Here is a 22,473-nt window from a genome sequence, read left to right as displayed (position 1 = left end):
TCTCGCATTCATATTTTTTACCCCTTTTAAAGCGGCCAAATAAAAGACACTTCACATTGATGACGAGGTTCAAAGCCGTTACAGTGTTGCTGCAGGCCAAAGTATAATTATTATAGTTTAAAAGAGAGTGAAACCAATATATGCAGAAAATTCTTCTGTTTTTATTTAGCATAATTATATAAGTAATACTTTTATTTAAGAATTTTAAAGCCAATATCAAAGATTTTATTTTTATTTTAACTTTGGTAAAGCATAAAATTAAAAACAAAGAAATTTTAAAATATCATACAAAATTGGTAATAATATTTTATACCTTCAAATGATGTTAAGTAAAATTAATTTATTTCAAATTTTCAATCGTGATCTTATGTGACTGATAAAACTTAATAAGGAAATTAATACCCCTGTTTCCTTCTAATAAAAGTATCAAGTTTTAAAATTGTACTTTTTCTATTCCTGCTTTTTAGGCATTTATTTGCCCTAAAAGACAATGGTGTAAACTTTTAGTGCGTCGGCGTTGCGGCCTTAAATGCAGTGCAAGGAAGGGTTATAAAAGCGTGTTATGCTTTGGCTTAATAAAAAGGTTCGTGCATTAGTGGGCGAGCGCAGCATTAGTGAACCCGGCTGTGTGTTTGGTGAATTTTAACAACTCAATTGCTTGCGTGAACAAATCTTTTTTTACTTGCTGTATACACGGGCGGGCTTTTTGTTTTTAAATGAAATTTTTAGTAGGCAGCAGTTTGTCAAAATTATTTTTCAACCAGTTATTTTTCATAAAAGTATTCATTAAAATTTAAAAATTATTTCTAGTTCAATTGAGTCGTTTAAAATTTCCTTTTGTGGAGCATGCAATGCAAATGCATCAAGCAGGTTGCCTATTTTTATCGAGGCAGGCGCGAGTCTTGTGTGTTTGATCTGAACATATGTTTGGGGAATATGCATTGCCACAAAGGAGGCGATGCGCAGGTTGCATACTTTGACATTCATGCATGCGCTACCAGCTTCAGTTATTATACAATCATGAAATTTTTTTTTTGAACAGAAATAAGGATGAGTCAGCGTGATAAAATGTTACGGAAGAAAAACAATTATATTGGAAAATGAACACAATAATAATGAAATTAATATTTCTTATTTCTATAGCCCACAACAATACATTTTTGGTATTATAAATGATTAAAAGAGTTCAAAATTATTTTCATCTGATTTAATTGGAATAAAATACAATATGATGATTGTAAACATGAAAAAAGTAAAAATGTAAACTCAAAAACTCTCTTAAAAGAAGCAATGAACTTAACAAGACGCAGTCAAATTAATATCACTAACTTCTCACAGAAAACATTCAGTAATAATATAATAAAAGTCTTATGTTGACCTGGTGAGCGCGAATTGATAGGTTAAAATTAAGGAGTCTATAAAAAGTGTCCTGAAATAGGCATAATATATAATTGAAACAAACTTTAAAAAAAATAGCCATCAAATATTTAAGATGCTTTCAATCGACCATAATTCACCCATAAATGATCTAGAAGTTGATCAAAATTTGTTCATGAATTATTTCTGTACATTTAATATACACATGATTCAACAGCCAAAACTTAATTTATCCAAAGCTAAAAATTTGCATAGTACGAACTTGGTCCACTGCCTAATATTAATAAATATGATTGATTTCCGGTACCTACATAGACATCACATGCGTTTTACAACATACAATAATTATACCATCCAGGGAAGAACCTAATTCTTTACACCCAAGCTGGCAAGAATTTCTTTAGCCTCCTTGTTGGCCTGCAATAAATATATAAATGAAAATATGGAAACACATACAACTTAATTATCTTTTTACATTTTTGTCATCATCAGTTGTTGCTTTGTAGTCTCTTGCTCTTTTCAGAAATTCAACGGCTTTATCCTTTTGACCCAGCTTGTCGTAGATTTTGCCCATCAGCAGCAAATTCAAACTAAGAAAAAATGTTTTGATTAAGCTTTCCATACAGTTAAAAATTCACTTACCTATAAAAGTTGGGTGAAATTTTCTCAGCCCTCTCACAAAAAGACAGGGCTTCTTCGTAAGTCGAGTCGGGGGGTTTGGCAAAAATTGTGCTGGCAATTTTTCGCTGGTACCAGGGCAGGATTGTCACTTCGTAACACCAAACGCCCAACATGTAAAAGGTGGTCGAGTCTTTCGGGTCGAGCTCAACGGCTTTCTATACACAAATTAAAAATTTTAATAAATTGAAGAGGTAAGGCACATGAGACTTACAAGCATGTGTTGTTTGACTTTTTCAGTGACCGTGATTCTCTCCTTCATGCCTTCGAAGTGGCTCTTGGCGTCCAAAAGAATACTGAACCATTTGTGAACCGGAGCAACTTTTGGGCCGAACTGAAGTGCCCTTTCGGCCACCTCAAAGCCCTCCATCACCAAGTTCTTTCTTTCGGTTTCGTTGGCTGCCACTTTTGAGCGTTTGTATAGAGCTCGAGCGTATCTCCAAAGGTAGTCAACGTTGTTTCCATCCTGGAAATTTGTTAATTTTAATTTGACAAGTAAAAATTCATATGAATTCAAGGCAATTAAGTAATACAAAAATAAAATGGAAATTTCTTTGCATATTTGAAAGAATTAGGGTCACCTTGAATGGGGCAAGTTTCTGGCAAATCTCTTCAAATTTATTTTGGTCGAAGAGTTCGTCGAGCGTCTTGACATTTGGCTCATTAGATTGGCTCCTGGACCAACTGAAGGTGTGCACGGTGGTCACAATCGGGATCCAGACGAGCGTGTTTTTGCCTCGATGAGCATTGCCCAGCAGAATGGACAAAAACGCAGGAATCCTTTTCGCCTGAAAATAAAATCATAATTAAAACCAAAGCCAACAACACCGCATAAGTTTGAAAAATAAAAGCCGCATAGGTTTTCTCAAGTCACTTTGCGTGTTAAGTTATTAATACACACATACAGAAGGAATGAGTCATTGAACTTCGGCATTAAAGGGTATTAATTAGAGCAGCGATTACCAAATCACCTTTCTTAATAGTTATACAAATGTTTATTTTCAACGAAAGAAAAATTGATTCGGAATTCAATGAAATGCTTACCGAATTCACATGGCTGCGGTACTGCTGACAAAACTGGGCAAATGCACCGCGAAAAAGCCTCAAAATCATTTCGTCCAAGAGTCAGGTGAGTTTGACAATCTCCAAATAACCAAAACAAAAACAGTCTGCGAGTACGTGACCGGGCAGTAAAAGTAAAATTAAGCCTCGAGCGGCTGCAGAGGCGCTGTACTGCGCCACAAATCAAGTTTTTTAACTTGACTTCCAAAATTCACCGCCAGATGGTGCGAGGTGTCGCACATTTACTAGAATCTCATCTCACGCAACAAGAATCTCACGTTTCGCTCTGTTTTTGTTTATATTCGAAGCACCGGTGTGGTGTGCTCTGAACTAAATTTTGCGGAAGAAAAATTTTATATTAATATACTTTTTATAAATAGAACAATGAGTTGCCAAAGGGCTTTTCTGGGACTTCTTTTGCGTCCGCCTTCTTTGATTTTGCGGTCCGGAAAATTTGCAAATTCTCCGTCGCAAATTTTGTTCAAGCCGAAGCCGACCTTCTCGGTGCTGCTGACCAGGTCTTACGCAAAGGGCAAAAGCAAGGGCGCGGATGGCAAGAACAAGAAGAAGCAGGCGGCGTCGGCAATCAACGAGAACGACTTTGCCGAACTCGTTGCCGTGGACGCCATGAAGACCCAAATGCAAAGGGCTCTGGACATTTTGAAAGACGAATACGTCAAAAATCTTTCTCTTAGATCTACAACAGGTTTTACAATTCAAATTTTAATGTACATATTTAAAATATTTTTTAATGTATTTTCAGGCTCCATCGAATCTATCAAAGTCAAATTCGAAGGCCAGGATCACGCCTTAAACGAGTTGGCTCAGGTTGTACGAAAAAACCCCAAAACTTTGGTTGTCAACTGCTCGTCAGTGCCTCAGTCCATCCCGAACATCCTACAGGCCATCAAGCAGTCGGGAATGAATCTAAATCCCCAGCAAGACGGCACAACCCTTTTCATCCCTATCCCAGTGTAAGCAATTATTTGTTAACAAAAAAAAGGGTTAATTAATAATAAGAATAATTATTTTTTATTTAGTGTTACCAAGGAGCACAGAGAAAATTTAGCCAAAAATGCAAAGTCCTTGTTTATTAAGGGCAGGGATAACATTAAAGAGGTGCAGAATAAGTATGTTCGAAATCTGAAAAAGGCAGCAGGCGTCTCCGAAGATCTAATTTTTGGAGCACAGCAACAGGTAAAATATTTATATTTGCCCATCCTGGGTTGAATTTTGAAATGTTTTTTTTTTTACTTCAGATTACGGCAATAGCAGATAAATATGTAGGCGAAGCTGAGAAAATGTTGCAAACCAAACAGGAAGAACTAGTGGGCAAACAGTAGCAGTGCAAAAAAACTTGTAAATACGTACGTCATTCAATAAAGAAAGATATTCAATTTTAAATTCATTTAATATTTTTTATATTGTTTAAGTTCAAAACGTAAGAAACTAAAAAAAATTGTCTTTTGAAATTAGAAAATTGTAACCATTTAGATATAATTTTTAATTAAATGAAATTATTTAGAGATATAGGACGATTTTTTTTACTAATTATTTGAAATAATTTGTTTATTATTTTCGGTACTATTAAATATAAAAAATTTCAAAATTACGTAGAAATTTCTAATGCATCAGAAATGATCAAAGGGGGGTGTAGGGGGGAGCGCGCGAGAGGGCGCCGACAGGAAGAGCGGCGGCTTTTCTTGTGTGGCGCCTGCTGCGAGAAAGGGGCGCCTATTTATTGCCGAGGCGTGGTTTGGGGTGAACGTCGCCGCCCCCCGTGGCGCAGGCATACATGATGGCGAGCTTAAGATGGACAGGGGTGCAGTGTGAAGGGCGCACGCAGCTTAAGGAGCGAATCCGCCTTGGTTATGCAAGACGCGGTGGTTGCGCCGCTCTTTGATTTGCAGCCGCACACGATTTCGCACCGGCGACAAACACACGCGTCCACTCATTAATTCCCAACGACAATGAGCACCGGTCACTTAATTGCTGACCGACTCCACTAAGTCTGAAGCCGGCGGATCCAAAAAACCTGCAGCTGAGCCGACGGTGAGTTTCTGTGACTTTTAATTTATTAATTATCTTTAGCCTTTTAGCCGTCCAGGTTTATTTTCTAGAATTATTTATTTTTAACAAAAGAAGGGTAGGATTTAAAAAGAGGGAGGAATTTTGGAATTTATGAATAAAATTTATTGAGTTTTACAAGTTCATTGAGGTGACGGTTGCCATTATTCAATCAATTGTTACCATAATATTATTAGTGCAAAATAATTTCAAAAGATTAATCAATCAAATTTTTTATCCTATCATTTTAATTACTATATTTTCAACCACTGTGTTTATTTTCCTTATACAAAGTGAAGTTGACTAATTTTATGAATTTTGATTCTTTTTGTATTAAATAATTTAAACTTTTAAAATTAAATTATTTTTAGGGAACTCTTTCTTTCTTCTATTTAATACTTCTTTTCATTTAAAATACGGTTCAATTTTTAAGTTGAAAGCTTGCAAAAAAAATGTTAGTTACATTATTTTGAGATTTTTGTCATTTATTGCTGGTGCTAGCAATATATACGATTTGATACGTTTAAACCTGCAGTATTCCATATTATTATTTATTGCATTTTTTGTTCTGCTGTTGAGAGTTGTCGCAAAAACAGGGACTGCTCTGTGAAACTAATGAAAAACAGCGCAGTGATGTGCATCACACGACGATATTGAAATTGCGCTCTCGCTCTCATCTGCACCAGAACGCTTTTCCAATTTGTGTTCTCTCTGCCTGGGCGCCGCGCGTCAAAAGGGGCGACGAGTTTAATGAAAAAACATGCGGTCAACTTGTACAACATCAAATGCGTTGCAACTTTGTGGCTTTGGACCGTTTGTCTCTCTCGCGCGTCCTCGAAACAACCCAACTCTTCAAATCAAAATTACTTAATATCGTTCTGCTATATATCGTTTTAATTGATGAAGATTTCATGTAATTAATCAAATTACGTTATGAAAGGCTCATAAATAAATAAAAAGGATAAAATTTAATCAAAATAAGTAAAAAAGTTTTTTTTAATGAAACTTTAATTAGTAAAATCTGTTATGAAACTATTTAATAACATCAATATTCCTGCCATTTGTTTAATTGAAAGGATTTTCTTTAATTATTTTGGGAAAAGTATCTACTGTTTATTTTAAATTTATTTTATTTAGTATAATATATTGGCTATTAGAAATATGGAACATACATTAATAGCAGAAGATCAAGTTTTTTCCTTTTATTTTAGCTTTTTTTATTTTAAATTTCAAAGCCAAGAGCACTTTGAAATTCCAATTGGGTTGGGGTTATACAATTTAGTGTTTGGGGTTGACATTCATGTCATCGGAGGTCAGCTGCTGTTGCTGCGAGCCCCGAGGGGTTGTTTGTCACCGCGCGCTGCAATCAATGGTGCAGCGTCGCGTTTATTTTAGCTCGCGACACGCTCCCCTGTGTAAATAAACACGCACGTCTTTTTCTTTTTGTGCAAACATGCGGCCGGCAAATGAGCAGTGGGCCAATTATTATTTGCTCAGCACAATCCGCTCGACTTCATTATGTTATTTGGGAAAACTCGCAACACAATTGGAAGTAAATAATATTATGGATACAGTATATTCATGGAGACCGTGAGAAAGAAAGAAAGGACCGCGCCAGAGGATTTGTTTTGGAAAAAAGAGCATTGCAGAAGAGTGCATTTATATGAAGTTGATCTGTAAATTAAATATATTTTACTCAATTTTCTTATCATTATATGATTTTTTATTTTAGCAAATAAATATTGTTGGATTTTAAAAACTATTAGAGAAAAAGCCACTTATTATTATTACCATTGAAACCTTCATTTATATATTTATTTTATTTTACCTTATTCTTTCTTCCAATTTCTAGAATTAAAATAGTTACTCAAGTTCCATATGGCTATCAAATTTTTTTTTTACTATTTTTATTCTTTCAAATTGATACAAAAACAAAATGATAAATATTAATAATAAAAAAAATGAGTTGTTAAGAACATTTTGCACATTGCTTAATTACTTAACATGAATTTTAATGAATTTGCATTATCAAACGATGATCTAAACTTAGTTCATAATGAGCAAGTTGATGAAAGGGTCGAAAGGGCGAGACTTGGCGCACCGAGCGACACCTCCGCGTTCCTCCTTTGTGGTTCTCAACACACATGTGCATGCTCTGCGCTTCTTTTCCAGCACCCTGCGCCGCATGTGCGAGCTCCGGGACCCTTTTCCTTTCAACGCGTACTCACTGACTTATGTACATTTAAATATGTACGCGTACGGAACTTCCTGCCTGCTTTCCTCCGCACGGGCTGTCACGTCATCATAATGGCATTTTTGGCATTGCGATGTGCCGACTCAGCCAGCCGTCAGATGCTGTAACGCACAATGCGCGGCGCCCACCCCAGCAGCACCCTCGACACCCCAGTTTGCTCCTCGAAAACGCCAGCCATAGAGAGGCGCGCAGAGATAAGTTTCGCAAAGTTTCAGCCTCGGCATGTCAATTATTATTCCTTTTGTCCTTAAGAAAAACACTTTTTTTTTCAAAAAATTCCTCCAATGTCTGAAAAAAAATTTGATTCGGGCGTTGAAGTTGCCAGCAAATTTTTCAATGCAACAAATTCATAGGGAGAGGCAAAATAAGGGTATAGAAAAAAAAGGCAGAAGAAATTATTTTAAAGAAAACCAAGAGATGAGAAAAAGTTCCAAAGGCGAATAATTCAACAATACATGGATTTTTTCATTTTTATTTTGTATTCTCTATATAGTGCCTTTTTTAGCGCCTCTCCACGCGGCCTTTACAACTTCAGAGGGTTGAACTTGGGCCATATATTTGTGTGTGTAATCGGATAGGGGCGGCCAAGCAGCGCAGCTTATTTATTGCAAGAACCGATACGGATTAACTCGGGCATGATTAATTGATTCACAACGAGCCGTGTAATATCATACGCAGTGGGTGCAGCAGGCCCCGCGTTTTGGTACAGGTGTCACCACCCTCTCCCCCTGCGTCCGCGACGCCCTTTGTAAACGAGATGGACACGCATATATAAAATCCACTCGCCCTCTTCAATGCCGGCGAAACAACTTTAATTACACTTCGGAATCAAAGCGCACAAAAATGTTGCTGGGGAGGGAAAAAGAACAATGACACAGATCTGTTCAATAAAAGTTTGACGATCTGTTTTGACAACAAATTTATAGCTCCGTCACCATGAGAAAAGAAACTTAAGAAATTGATATTATATACGAATTTTGCTGCTGACTTTCATTCTAAATAAGTCTCTGATTTTTATTTTTGACATGATTTAAAAAAATGAATTTCTAAATTAATTAAAAAAGAAGTTTTTCAATGGAAGAAGTTGAATTAACCTGAATAAGAGTGCAGATAATTGCTTGATAATTTCTAAGGTTGCAAGACCTAAAAAAGTTTTTGATTCTGTTCTGAAATTCAAAGTTCTAAAAAATTTAATTCATAAACTTTTAAGCACTTATTGTTAGCTTACTTTTCAAGAAAATTATATAACCAACCTATAGATGTATAGTTTGAATTCTGATGTGCCAAAGCTGCTTATTCTGATTCGCATCCTCCTTGATCCTTGCATATACGCACACCAACCCTATGGTTGCGTATTTTAGTAAAATTGAGCCTTTGCTCCGGTTGCCGTGGATCAGAAATAATAGTTTTGCTAAGTCTCACTTGGAATGCCCAGCACCTTCACCCGCACCACGGTCTTAGCGAAGTCGAGAGAGCGAATTCCATTTAATATCATGTAGCTCGTTCTCGCACGCCGCCGCAATAATTTCTGCTCAAATACCCTTCCCTTCGGTGAATTTGAGCTATTTTACGAGACGAGAATAATTTCGAGTCCTAACTCCCAAATTGTATCTGCTTTTGGATGAAATTTCTCTCCCTCGGAAAAGCGTTTGAAATAGTTATTTATTTTCCCGATGCTTTTCGGCCGCAGGATTTCAGTCAGGTTGTTGCTTGTTTTGCAGGCGATGGTGGAGGACCGACTTCAGCTGCCTGGCGAGTGCGCCGCGTGCCGACGCAGCATCTGCGATCGCTACATAATGCGCGTGGCCGACGCAAACTACCACGAACGCTGCCTTCTGTGTTGCGCGTGTGGCGCGCGTCTCGCGCACTCGTGTTTCACCAAGGACGCCAAACTCTACTGCCGCATCGATTACGACAGGTGGGCAAAAATGTATGAAAAGTTTAAATAAATTGATTATTGCAAAAACAAATGAAAAATTAAACGTTCATATTCTTTGCCTATTTTTTTGTATAATTTAGCTAGAAAAATCAGTTAAATAGACAATAATAGTATGAAATAACTCGAGCAAAATAACAAATAATTTTTTTGTTTATTTGAATCATTTAAAAATAATTTAAACAATACTTTTAAAGTTTAGATAGCATTGCAGCTCACAATATTGACAATTTTAAAAGTGGATTTGAAGTGAACAGGCGTTGAACCAGGTGAAAAAATTTTTAATTCAAACAAAAAACACGGTTGTGTCAGTTCTGTATATAATATGGTCTACTTCCTACTTCATGAGGAAGTAAAAATATAAAAAATTTCAGCAAAATTGGAAAAAAACTTAAAATAATTGATATCTTATTATTTAAAAGTGATTCTTTAAAGTTTGCTGATTTTTTTCCAATTAATTTTTCTTGCACACATGAAATTTGTTCGCGGACCGTATAACAAAAATAGGTAGAAGCGTTTTTGAATATATAAATTATTTTAGCAAAGTTAGGCTCGTTTTCTTCACTCCCATGATCATCTGCCTAGAGTGAAAATTTCTTCAATCAAATTTTGAAGGTTTAAATTTTTAGCCCATTTAATTAAAATGCGCATTTTAATATCAAATTTTTGTTTCATATACACTTGACCGAACTCGTACCGCAAAAAGAATTTTCAATAAGGCTCAAAAAACACACAGATGTTGCTCGGCGTTTGAAAGGGTTGTCGGGGACAAAAACGAAAGTGTCCAGTCATCGCCGGCGTGCCGCAGAATAAATTTGCAGTGCACCTGCAACCGGCTGACAAAGTTGAAAAAGTGGTCCGGCGGCCGCACTGCGATGCTGCAGCCGCGCTGCAATAAAAAAAAGCGCCCTGCTCGTCGCGCGCGCGTTAAAATGTATGAAGTCATCTAAATAACAAAGGCAAAAAGTTTTATGTGGGGCCGTTTTGTGTTGCCATCTTGTTTTTGCTGATGCTTTTGTGCGCTCTTTTATGTCTGGCTCGTCAGTGCATGTGCGGTCGGTTATACACTAAATGGAACGGAATAATGTATTAATACATTACCACGGCCCGCTGCATCAATGATGTGGTATTTATATCAATTTATTATCCATTTGCTGTCGCGTTTATCTGCGTTGTAAAACGCATGACTTGCTCGCTCGCTCAGTAGCCTGGCTTTTTCACCCCTTTGTGTCCGCGGATGCGCGCGTTTTGCACGCGCCATTTACCCCGTCCAATTTTCACTTTTGCAGCGGCTGCATCAAGTGCGCGGCACTAATTGTTTTTCGCCCACTGAATTTGCTGCAAGTGAACTCTGACAACCAAACTGATCGTGAATGGAGCGTTTTCAAAATGTTTGTCGCGCCTATTCTAATCGATTTGACAAGCAACTGTGAATTCTTTAGAGTTCAGTGACTTACATCATTTAATTTTAGAAAAAAAATTGATCATTAATTTTGTATCATTTTTAGCACCCACAGAGCTGTTGTTCAGCTCAGAGAACAATAACAATTTTTAAAGATTTCTAAAATTTGTTTTAAAGGTTTTTTTCTTTCAAAAGAAAAAATTTAAATTATTATTTATTATTTTATAATATTTATTATATCGGATTATTTAATGTGAGTAAATAAAATATTTTTTGTTTCAACTCCCTAAATGAAATAAGTTTTATTTAATTTCAATGGTTAGTATATTATAATTATTCTTCATCTATACAACTTTTATAGAAGGTTTTCTTTTGAAAATTAATTCCATTGCCGCAAACGAATTGTTCAATATCGACACCATCATTATTTTGAGCATAAGGGAGGATATTAAATTAACTATTAATCAGATTTATTTCTCTTCAGTAAAGAGAAAATTGAATTGGGGTTTTACTTTTATTGATAAATAATTATTTTCTCAAGTACTATTATTACTATTCATGTTATACTTATTTTGGAAGTGATGAACTCGGGCTTTTTCCTCATTGTAATTCCACCTCCATGACCATCTCCTCGAGTGTCAGTTTCTTCAAACAAAAATATACTTATTTTATTCAAAGATTTTTTTTTCAAAGTACTAAAATAGCTCATCAAATTAATTAGCCTGGTTCTTTTTGGGTAAAATCAATTGTGGCCACTGTGAGGTTTGCACTGGACCTTGAAGTTGAAAACTGATCTCGTGGAAAACCGAGAATTGTTGGAAACTTGCAAACAGAAACTCAGACAGAGCTCTTTGATGTTTCAAATCGTAAGGTGAAAATAATATAATTCAGAGAAGTATCTCAACAAACCTCAAAGTCTGACAGAACTTTCAATCAGAGCTTTGCCAAGAGTCTGCCGAACTACTTTATTAATTAATCCAGGCAAAGCCTCCGACCGCAAATATGGTTTGGAGTATTATTCAAAGAGCAGCAATAGTAATTTGTCTTTGTTGTGTGCGGCTGGAGATGAAATGCTCTGCGGCGCAAACCAATCAACTGCCTCAAAGCTCTCAAAGCATCTTGCCTATTAATTTCCATGCATATATGCGCGAGGGCATACAGAGGTGCACCTATATGAATTTCGGCGTTCGGATTTGATCCGGTTGCTGGCAAGTTGCGAGAGCAAGTCGTGTGCGAGCCGCCAGCTTCTCCGACCCTCGAGGGGCTGGATATTGATCTGCGGCCGAGGTTATTGGCTCACGTCTAAAGATCCGACCCTTGCGGCCAATGTTTGCAAAGAACTGCACACACACACGTTTTCCTGCTGCGAGAGAGAAATTTGCTGACTATGCGGAGAATCTTTAGCACTGCTATGTGTGCGCCACTTGCATTTGACAGCTAATAAAATTTGCTATACGTATAAATTTGATTCAAGATTGGTGCGAAGTTTCATAAGCGAAATAAGATGCTTGGTCAAGGAAACGAAATTTTTTCTCCATTCTTTAGATTTAGTAGAAAAAAATTTAAAAGGTATTGAAATTTTTAATAAACATTTTAAGAATTTGATTGAAGAAATTGGCACTCGAGGAGACGATAATGAAAGTGAAGAAAGCCTTTTTTCCTTACTTGCATATGAAGTATTTAATTAAAACAATTAATTCTTTAATTATTACCTGCGAATACTTTATAAGTACAAGTTGACGAAATAATTAATCTCTGTCATAATCTATTTTTCAAATTTTCACATACGTCCAATTCTACTTATGGTACTACACATATACTTATCAATCAAAAAACAAGTTTTGAAATTCAATATAAAATTTCGTATCCATAATTGGGTATCAATTTTTAATTAAATAAAATTTTTGCAGTGAGATACTAGAGTGAAACACCTTAATAGTTCTTATTTGCGCACAGGTATAAAATTAATTCTTCCCTGCTATGTTTATTGAGCACTTTATTAACACCTGTAAGGGGGCACGTGCTAATCTTTGGCGCGCGCTTATCAATTCCCAAAAGAGCACCCATCTCATATTATGTACTGTGTATTTATTTGCGCGGCTCGAATTATCAAACTGCAATTATTTGCTCTGTAGCTCTGCACGCGGGTGGTTTTCATCTGCCAAACAAAGATATATCAGGGGAGCATAGTGCGATTTATTGAAAAATTCGTGTTTCTATAACAGGCGAAAATCACAACAAACACATTGAAAATCAAACGTCATTGAAAAGTCAAACCGTGACAAATTAATGAATATGAAAATGAGCCCCGCAGACTTACTTATAATTCCGATTAAATCTCTCTCATTATCTGCAACTGCTTTTGATGCGATTTGAATTGCTCGTCGCGCCGAGCGACAATTTGTAAAAGCGATAAAAGAGTGAGTTTTGGCGCGATTATATCAGCAGCAGTCATCAATCAATTTGCCGTTGACGCCTCACTCCTTTGTGATAATGTAAATAACAGCAGCAGCAGCAGCAGCAGCAGCAGCCGAGAGAGCATATGGGCCCGGGATTAACTGGCTGCGCGGCTTAACCTGTCACTCAATCCAATGGCGAATAATTATCTCTCAATTTCGAATTTGACACTTTTCCGCCTTATCTGTGGGCAGGTTGTACGCCAAGAAGTGCCTGGGCTGCTCGGAGAAGGTGAGTCCCGAGGAGTTGGTGATGCGGGCGCTCGACAGCGTCTTCCACCTGCGCTGCTTTGTGTGCGTCGTGTGCGGCGGTCGCCTCCAGAAGGGCGACCAGTTTGTAATCAAACAGGGCCAGCTCTTCTGCAGACCCGACTACGAGAAGGAGGTCGAAATGCTGCAGGGATACGCACCAGGTACAGCTAATTAATTTTGAATTAAATTACAAGCAAACTGAAGAATATACAAAATTATGAAACTAAATTTTCAATTTCCCTGGTCATTGAATTTATAACAAAAACCGCAAGCAATCTTAGTTACTGGGATATGACCAAATACGTACATAATAAATATAAAAAATTTAAACATCAATGGTTTTTTGGGAATTAAATATTTTGATTATTTCGTTCAAGGTGAATTCCCATGTGATGATCTGATTGCCACTTCCACTCGTCCCCATGACGGTAGACGAGGCCCAAAACGACCCAGAACAATTTTGACCACCCAACAGAGGCGGGCTTTCAAAGCTTCCTTTGAACTCAGTCCGAAGCCGTGCAGAAAAGTTCGCGAAACCTTGGCCAAAGACACAGGTCTCAGCGTCAGAATCGTGCAGGTATTTATGATTTTTTTCTTTTTTTAAAGTGAAGTATAAATTTTCGGTCAGGTTTGGTTTCAAAATCAACGAGCGAAAATGAAAAAGATCCAGAAGAAAGCACGGCAGGACGGGAAAATTCTGAAGGACAGCGAAGATTCGGAGCCGGGAAACAACAACGGCACCAAAAGCTGCAAAATCAAAGAGGAGCAGGATCAGAGTGAGTGAGAGCTGCTCATTGAAATGTTTTTGCGACGATTATCGTGAGGCCGCGCTATTCCTCCCTGGGGGCCGTTTTATGCCCTCGTCGGCGCATTCATTTGCGGATAAATTCCTCTCTCGTGAGTAGTCGGCCGACGAGAGAGGCCCCTTGTCAGTCGAAGCGCTCGGGCCACAGAGAGGAGGATATCGAATATTACACGCGGCCACCCCTAAGTTACAGACACGCAGATCCACCCCTGCGATATTCTGATGTGCGGGCTGTTGCGTTTTATCTCTTCTTTATTATTTAAATATCGTATAATATAGGCCGATTAAAGCCACACTGACTAAAATATTTCGAGACTCAAATAACTTCGCGTATTTAATATTATACAAAAAAGATTTTGAAAAGGGGGATGATTTTATCATTGGAGATTAATATTTTCAAGCTTTGGCTGCTTAGAAATAACTCTATAGCATTACTTATAACACAAATAGAGCCAAAAATTTGTATACTTAATTTTAACTTTAAACAAATATTTTTAACTAAATTAAATTATATGTGTTAATATAATTAACATAATTTTGTACTTGACAGAATGTTTATTTTATGTAAATTTATATAAAAACCGATATTTTATTTGCTCAATTCTCAATGAGAGGTGCTAATTGGGTTTTTATTAAAACACATAATAATCATAACTTTTCTTGCCAGAGTAAAAATAGCATTATTTGAAGCAATCTTCATATTTTTGCTTAACAAAATAACCTCCTCTGTCAAGGTCCGCAAGGCGTCGGCTATCTGAATGACTGCAGCAGCGACACAGAGGCCGGAAGTTTGGCCATCGAAGGCTACGGCGGGGACGTTGATGGAGCGTCTCATTACCTGCCCCTCAAAGAAGATGCGCCCGGCACGCCTGACCCATCTGAAGTTGCCTCCCTGTTCTTCAAACACCAGGAATTCGCAGCAGTCCAAGGTAGTAACTTTGCTTTGCACCTCGGGCTTTGCATAATTAACCATGAGTATAACATGCTCCCCCACGAACTTACTTCATTAGTTTAATATACAGGCTAAGGGCAGGTTTCAGCTTGAAATTTTATCAAAGATAACTTATTCGGCTGACAGATTCAAGCACTTGTCAAGCCGTTGTCTCAAACAAACGATCAAAGTGAGATTAGAGTTTTGTTTGTTCTTTGTTTTATGCACTGGTTTTATATAAAACAAATCCGGATATTCTGCTTTTGTTGAAACCAGGACTAAAAATTGACCGTAATTAGTTGGAATTAAAATTTTTAAATAAATTTCAGTGTTCTTTTCAATGACTTTTTTAATAAAATGACACCCTCCGTTCCTTTGATTTTGAATGTCTACTCCTACTCAACTGAAAATTTTTGCACAAATTCTTTTGAAATTTAATGCACCCCTTCGAAGAGTTCCGTTTACTTTTTGTCTGCTACATTCTTTTCCGATTCCTCCGGAAATTATTGAGATTTAAGCGTCGCCTCTCGGAGAAGGAAAAATGATTTGTTTTAGGCTGGCACGTGTGTGGCTTGGGGTGCATATCATGTGTATGATATGTGAACCCGCTGGTGTGGTAAAAAGCGCATTTATCACCGCCGTTTTACCGGAGGCGGAGTGGGGCGCGTGCTGTGCGGAAGAAGCAGAACATTATCCGGAAATTTTCTCGGTATTTGCCTTTATTTTTTATCCGCCTGCAAATCGCTTAATGCCGGCGCAAATCCTCCGGCGGTGGGGCCTCGCAGATGGAGAATCGATGAGCGAACAAATGATTTTTATGTCTTTCTCGTATATGCATTGCCCTTTTGAAAACGATAAAAAATCCGCCGCCTCTCCGTGGCAATGGCCAATTCTGTTTAATCGAGCCATTCATATCGCATCGGCGGCGGCAAAGAGTGGAGCGCCCCAACATCTGCGCAATGCTTTTATTGTTTCACTAAATTACCCTCGTATTGTAATGAAGATGGTACGGCTAACGTTCGAATCCATTCTGAAAACCATTGTGTGTGTCTTCATCCTCTCCGCGCGCTCATTTATGGAAATTTCAGTATTGGATGTGAACGTTTTGCAGCACACGCGGCGTGAGTGCTATTTCCCGATCGCCTCGGCCTGCTCGTTTATTTGAGAAATACAATTGGATTATTGCAAACATTGAAACCTAAATGAGTGCTTCAATGACAAAACAAGTCATTATATAAACTTTTTAATTTATTATTATTTAGTAATAGCAAATTTATTTTTTAAGTAATAAATATGATTAAAAAAAAATGAATTAAAATAATAAATATATATATTTTTTAAATTGTTTTAAATTGTTCCTCATTACAAATATTACTAGTTAGATAATAATTTTTTTAAATAATGATCTGAAACTCTCTGTTTTTAAAAATTCATAAATTTAATAAATTAACATGGTTTTATTAATGTATAATCAATATTTGTGTAATTCTGTAATTCTCAAATTAAAAACATTATTTTATTTTTAATGTCTCTCGTTTGAATTCCATCTTTTATAAAGTGGTTCTGTTTATATTTTGATATGAACATATATTTAATTTAGCACTTTATTTATTTCATAGCCAGTCACCAGCACCTTGCCAAGCTGCCAGGAAACACGGGACCCTTCCTCTCCGCCTTCCCTTACGCCAACTGCCCCCCGGAGGCGGCAATGGCCGGGGGTGGAACGATGTTCGCCGGCCACCACCACCACCATCACCACGCCATGACCCCGTCGCTAAACCCCATCGACCGGCTCTACTCGATGCAAAACTCGTACTTCTGCGGCGAGGACGCCTCCGCACTCACCGAGCAGTGAGCTGAATTTTTTGCAAGCGGCCCTTTTAGTTGCAAAGACTGATATGTGTGGAGGAAAACCCCTTTTTAGTTGCAACATAGGCACTCACTCGAAAATCGATTTATGGTTCTAGTCATATGATTATTGTTAGTGCGGGCAAATAATGCTCTCTTCTATTTGTGTCAATTTTTGATTCGGGGAGTTTGATCAATGCTCGTTTAATCAGTGTCTCCTCGTCGGCTACATTGATGTGTCAACGCAGTTCAATAAGGGCAGAAATAAATGTTGAAGCAACTGAATTTGATGTTGAGTTGATTTTTCAAATTCCCAAAAACTTTAAAAGTTTGTTATCCTGACTGATGCATGGTTTTGATTATTATTTATTTAGCTACCAAATTGGAAATATAAAATATAATTAAAATCAATAAAAAAATTGAAATATTCAATTAAGTCTCCTAAAAACATACTCTTGGATAAAAAAAATTGCTTTTCCTTAACTTTATTCTTCTTCACCTTTTTCATAAACAGTTCAGTTTTTTTTTAATATTTTTTTTTAATTTTGGACAGAATTTTCCTTTGTCAGAGACGGCAACAAAAGGCCGTGCTTTTTGACTTTTAATTTTCTATTTAGGGCCGCAGTGTATTTATGCGAGCGTATACAAACATTTCATTCCCTAGCTCTTGTCTTGTTTTTGCCGCTCAACTCTCCCCCGTCGTCGCCGTGTCATAAAGTGCAGAAAACGCGCCGCCCTTGTTTTGTTGAGCCGAATTTCGCCACCCCCGCAGCACCCCTGACTCGAACACCATTTCTCCTTTCACCCCCAGAGCTGGAGAGACGAACGAAGAAAACCGACCAGAGAGCTTTTTGCAGCAGCAGCAGCAGCAGCCGCGACGCTACATTCGCGCGCGCGCGTGTCACCAGAGTGTCGCATTTGTCTTAATGTTCATTCAAGAGAGGGAAGAGAGATCGAGAGCGAAATTAAGCAGCGGAGCACGAACGAAACACGCATACTGAAACTGAAAACAACTGTGAATAAGTTTGTCGCTTGTTTCGCCTAAAGTCCCACTTCCTGACAGACTAATTGCTGACATTATGAATTTGTAATTTATCTTGATGAATTTCTTATTCTTCAGAGAAAATTGTCGGAAACAAGCTCTTATATTTTTTTGCGATGATGCGATCAATACAATAAGCTTAAAAAATGTCAAACACAATAAAAAACATTATGAAGATAGTTTTTGGAGATTAAAATAAGATCCATTGAAATTGTTTCAATGTTCAATTTTAAAAATTGTTGAAATTTAACATTTATTGTTAGATTATTCCTGTAAAACAGTAACTAATATTACATTAATTATGCATTAAAGTTTGAATTTTTATATTGCACCTCATTTTTTTTTCTTAATTTAAATTCACTCAAATATTTTTCAAAAAAATAATTTCTAAATTCTCCTTTTTTCTGGCTCTCTAATGTAAAAAAAAAACTCGACGACAGACGACTGCATCAAATTAAGGGCTTTTTTCTTTCGGTTTAAAATAGGGTTGACCGTTGCTCTCTCCTCAATTAAAATGAATTGGTGGAGCTTCTTCTCCAGCGAGAGAAAAAGAGAATGATGCGTGTGGTGTATACGTGCTCTTGAAAAAGAACAATAATTTATTACCTGTGTGTGCGCGTGTGGAGGCGAAAGCTGGCAGGCAACCCGCACAACTTTTCAAGGGCTTTTTCGACCATTACCGCGCCATAAAAGCAGCTCGGCAGCAATTTCATCATCCAATTTTCATTTCTTCGCCCAGTGGCTTTTTTACCTGCCACAAACAGAGCAGCAAGGATGACGCGACACGGGCACCCGAGCACACACTCTCGTCAGCTACAATATTTTAGCAAAATTAAAAGCAATTCATCAGAGAGAGAGAGAGAGGAGCCGGCACGGCGTGCTTGATGTTATAGGTACCGCCGCGTTTATTACATCACGTGTGCAATTTAATGAAAGGAGGGCTGACTGCTGCGGCTCAGCCTTTGATGCGTCCCTGTCGCAAGATTGCTCTTTTTACTGATAAATTTCGAGTTTATTTTTACGAAGCTTTTATTATTTAATGAAAAAACCATTTTTAGTGAACCAATAAAAAAAGATGCAAAGTAGGAAAGCTAAAATGGTTTACTTTTGTGTGGGTTAGGTAGAATTTTTTTTAATAATTAATTTTGCAAATAAAATAGATAAAAAATATAATTTGTGCAAAATCAAGTATAAAATCTATTTATTTTATTTAATTGTTGGAAATTACCAATTAATAAATGTTTTATTTAAAATTGATGTTTTCCATTAAAAATTGCAATTGTTTTTACTTATTATTTGCGCTCATCGAATTTTATGGCAACCATATTTATTTTTTAAATAAGGAGAATAAATAATGGACAGGTTTTGGAGGAAAGGAAAACCTGCATTAAATTTCGTATAGAAATTACCAAAAGTAAACAATATTTCCACGCTGCTGCCGTTTTTCTATGCTCCCTATCCATTGTGTTGTGCTGGAAAAGCAATAATTTTTCTTTTTTATAGCTCGGGAATTCCTGCGGCTGAAAGTTTTATGGGTTTGCAGCAGCTATAGCTAGGGCAACTGCAGTAAAACTGCTGGAGAAAATACCGATCATTTTTCATATTATAAACCGGCCGCGGTGTGTGTGTGTGTGTGCAAGTATGCTGTGCTCGGCGCCGCCGTCGCTGCAGATAAATAAATACACACACACGCCGGGCGCCATGCAGCAACGTGATATTGGCACCCCGAGTTTTTGCGGTCTCTGATAAAAATTATACCGCGCGTGCCAACGCCGGCGCTTTATTTATTAATAGTTGCGAACAGAACTGGGCGAAAACAAAGGAATGGAGAGCAGAGATATTGGGAGCACCAAAATTGCCCACAAAACGGTTTCCGAAATTGGATGGCGAGTCCAGAATGCGTTCCATTGAAACAAAACGTGATTGCCCTTTCATTGGGTTACTTAATTTCTTCCAAAAAAGTTTCGTTATAATTTAAAAATAAAACGTTTGTTTGCAAATCTGATCTCAAATAATATAGTTTTTAATTTCAAGTCAAAAAATTATGAGAGAAAAAGGGCACTACTCATATTCCACGCCTAAAATGAAATAATTATTCCAAGCCTAATTTGCACCTAATCACGTATAGTTTGAATCTGATAAGCCTCCCCCTTATTGCATTACAACTCACAATGGCTTTCCCACTCGGGGTGCAGAAGCGCAAAAGCAACACAACATTGTAGGCAGCCATCGAAGCGGATGATTCGATTAAACATCATCATCGGAGTAGAAAATGAGACGTAACAAGACCTGCTTAAATAATTTGCCGCCTCAGTGAATCGCGCGAGCTTTGTTTTGATGTCGTCGAGTTGTTGTTGCCCTAGCGAAACGCTGCACATGCGAGATGTCTTTGTTTCAAAAGGTGCTTCGAGGACCACCCGGATTCCTGCTGATTTAATTTCGAGTGCACTGGAGCAAAATTCAAGCATCGTTTCCCCCTCGACGGCTTCGCAAAATTAATTTGTCGTCTCTTTGCGAGAAATGTTTATTTGCAGTTTCAAGGATTTTTTTTTAAATGTTGGTTCCAGTGAACCTGCAAAGATTTTATTATTCAATTAATGCTGTTTTCTGTTTTATTAGTTGCCAAGATGTTTTAGTCACCTCTACAAAGATTTTTACAAGACAATACTTTGACATGTTGCTAAGTAATAAAAAAAGACTTAGATTTTCCAAAATATAAATTAGCAATTGAAATAAAATAAACAGCAGATAAGATAATAAATAATTAAATATTGGAAAAAGTTAAGATACCATAGACATAAAAAGTTATTATTAAGTTAAGTTTATCTATATAAATAAAATAAATTGTAGTATTTTTCTGCATGGATGTTTTCTAATCTATGGAAGCTTTGATTCAATTATAGGTGATCGCACTTTGTTTGGAAAAAATCTGAACACCTGTCCTGCTTATGACACGCATTAGAGTAAATAGCAGCGTTTATCAGATCATCCTGTCGGGTGTGTATTTAAACAGGGTGTCATCAACTCAACACCCCCCTTATTATGGGTTGTGTATATCATATGCACAATTGTATGTTCAACCCGGTCGTAAAATAATTAGCCGCTGTTTGTTTAGCTGCCATGAGGTGCGAGTGGCCAGTTTCATTTGCGGGCTGCTATCTCTGCTGTAATAATTGTAATGGTTATTGTCTTATTGTTAGGCAGCGGCACGACCGAAACACAGAGAGGTCTGTATACCGTTGGCCCAACAGATTGCTTGGCACTTTTGCTTTTATTGCAGCCACCAGAGCACAGCAGCACGCAGAATGGAACAAGATGTTTGATTGTAATGCTCACTTGAAGATAGAATTTCAAAAAATATAAATATATATTAAAAGGGTGAAGTTTATTCACTTCTTTATTATTTATATTTGTTATTAAAATTTCTGAATTCTTAATTTATTTAACATTATTTATTTTTATTTTAGTATATATTTTTCAATATTTCTCTTAAGAAAAATAATTTGGATTTCATCAATTTTCATCAAAAAATTCAAATTTAGCAGCAGAAAAACAGCTTCTACGAATATGCGAGAAGGAAGTGTGAAGAGATTTGGAATTTTATTAAACTTTTTACGTTTTTTTTTAATTGTCGATAGCGTTGCCGATTCCAAAAGAAAAGTTTGAAACCCATTTTCTCTCTGCCAGAAAAGTATAAAAGGAGGAAAGTTTAGTTGGGGCATCAAGTACACGGCGTGGCACATACATAAAGAATAAACCGAGCAACTTTGGCAAAGTTTGGTCTTATTAAGACGGCAGAGTAGCAGCAGTCGGCGGGAGCCCTTCTGTACTTTTAAGTGCTCATCAACTTTTCCATAAGTCTCGGCCGAAGAAGAAAATTTCCTTCTCCTGCGGAGCAGCGCAGCAGACTCTTTTACTGCCGTATATTTTTCGCTCATAACACTGGCGGGGAGGCTTAGGGCTGGTTCATCCCTTTCTGCGTCGCACAATACTGCACACACGCTTCTTGCCGACGAGCATAAAAGAAAAGATTTCACTCGGGGGCAGCCAGTGAGATTTTTTTCCCCGACGAGAATCCCAACAGCTTTTCTTCTTATATCTGCCGAGCTGGAGAGCTTAGGGAATCTAATATCGGCGAGGCTGATCCGGCACAACGTTCTCTCCGGCTCTTTATTCGGCTCAAAGAATAAATAAAGAGAGCGAGCGGGCGAAGAAAAAACGCCTCTGCTGGAATTTGCAAAAATTCTCCCCGAACAGAGACCGACTTTTCCATCGTATTTGATGATAGAATTTAACGGCGAATCGTAAAAGTTGGGCTTTTATTTCATTCTTATTTTGCGGTTTATCCCCAGCCGTAAATGGT

The 22,473-nt window shown here is 37.3% G+C and overlaps 3 protein-coding genes across 4 annotated transcripts; 2 read left to right on the top strand and 1 right to left on the bottom strand.

Annotated features, from left to right (window-relative positions):
- Positions 1 to 1,192: 1,192 nt before the first annotated feature.
- LOC132197860 (regulator of microtubule dynamics protein 1-like) lies at positions 1,193 to 3,263 on the bottom strand. Its single transcript, XM_059621443.1, has 6 exons — positions 3,100 to 3,263; positions 2,637 to 2,843; positions 2,270 to 2,521; positions 2,020 to 2,213; positions 1,853 to 1,967; positions 1,193 to 1,794 (listed from the first exon to the last, which is right to left on the bottom strand). The coding sequence occupies exons 1-6, from the start codon at positions 3,166 to 3,168 to the stop codon at positions 1,744 to 1,746; spliced, it is 888 nt and encodes a 295-aa protein (XP_059477426.1). The 5' UTR covers positions 3,169 to 3,263; the 3' UTR covers positions 1,193 to 1,743.
- A 112-nt stretch (positions 3,264 to 3,375) lies between these two features.
- Positions 3,376 to 4,525, top strand: LOC132197861 (ribosome-recycling factor, mitochondrial). Its single transcript, XM_059621444.1, has 4 exons — positions 3,376 to 3,823; positions 3,881 to 4,091; positions 4,158 to 4,314; positions 4,377 to 4,525. The coding sequence occupies exons 1-4, from the start codon at positions 3,502 to 3,504 to the stop codon at positions 4,458 to 4,460; spliced, it is 774 nt and encodes a 257-aa protein (XP_059477427.1). The 5' UTR covers positions 3,376 to 3,501; the 3' UTR covers positions 4,461 to 4,525.
- Positions 4,526 to 5,027: 502 nt separating this feature from the next.
- LOC132196866 (LIM homeobox transcription factor 1-beta-like) lies at positions 5,028 to 17,373 on the top strand. 2 transcript variants are annotated; one of them, XM_059619796.1, is made up of 7 exons: positions 5,028 to 5,169; positions 9,160 to 9,368; positions 13,428 to 13,645; positions 13,862 to 14,061; positions 14,113 to 14,260; positions 15,024 to 15,218; positions 16,840 to 17,373. In XM_059619796.1, the coding sequence occupies exons 2-7, from the start codon at positions 9,163 to 9,165 to the stop codon at positions 17,073 to 17,075; spliced, it is 1,203 nt and encodes a 400-aa protein (XP_059475779.1). In that variant the 5' UTR covers positions 5,028 to 5,169; positions 9,160 to 9,162; the 3' UTR covers positions 17,076 to 17,373. The 2 variants fall into 2 exon arrangements, with proteins under 2 accessions (XP_059475779.1, XP_059475780.1); XM_059619797.1 differs by having other exon boundaries at positions 5,029 to 5,169; positions 9,160 to 9,356.
- The last annotated feature ends 5,100 nt before the right edge of the window (positions 17,374 to 22,473 follow it).

This window comes from Neocloeon triangulifer, unplaced genomic scaffold (genome assembly GCF_031216515.1).
Source record: "Neocloeon triangulifer isolate White Clay Creek 2 clone unplaced genomic scaffold, ASM3121651v1 ptg000012l, whole genome shotgun sequence".
NCBI lineage: Eukaryota > Metazoa > Arthropoda > Insecta > Ephemeroptera > Baetidae > Neocloeon > Neocloeon triangulifer.
The sequence above is the reverse complement of the archived record's forward strand: the minus strand, read 5'-3'. Positions and strand labels throughout refer to the sequence as shown.

Excerpts from the sequence above, each read along its gene's own strand:
- LOC132196866 (XM_059619796.1), top strand. The coding sequence starts at position 9,163 with ATGGTGGAGGACCGACTTCAGCTGCCTGGCGAGTGCGCCGCGTGCCGA. Across the intron at positions 13,646-13,861 it reads GCTGCAGGGATACGCACCAG|GTGAATTCCCATGTGATGAT; the intron begins GTACAGCTAATT and ends ATTTCGTTCAAG. Across the intron at positions 14,261-15,023 it reads CAAAGAGGAGCAGGATCAGA|GTCCGCAAGGCGTCGGCTAT; the intron begins GTGAGTGAGAGC and ends TCCTCTGTCAAG.
- LOC132197861 (XM_059621444.1), top strand. The coding sequence starts at position 3,502 with ATGAGTTGCCAAAGGGCTTTTCTGGGACTTCTTTTGCGTCCGCCTTCT. Across the intron at positions 4,092-4,157 it reads CTTTTCATCCCTATCCCAGT|TGTTACCAAGGAGCACAGAG; the intron begins GTAAGCAATTAT and ends TTTTTTATTTAG. Across the intron at positions 4,315-4,376 it reads TTTTTGGAGCACAGCAACAG|ATTACGGCAATAGCAGATAA; the intron begins GTAAAATATTTA and ends TTTTTACTTCAG.
- LOC132197860 (XM_059621443.1), bottom strand. The coding sequence starts at position 3,168 with ATGATTTTGAGGCTTTTTCGCGGTGCATTTGCCCAGTTTTGTCAGCAG. Across the intron at positions 2,522-2,636 it reads AGAAACTTGCCCCATTCAAG|GATGGAAACAACGTTGACTA; the intron begins GTGACCCTAATT and ends ACAAATTTCCAG. Across the intron at positions 1,968-2,019 it reads ATTTCACCCAACTTTTATAG|TTTGAATTTGCTGCTGATGG; the intron begins GTAAGTGAATTT and ends ATTTTTTCTTAG.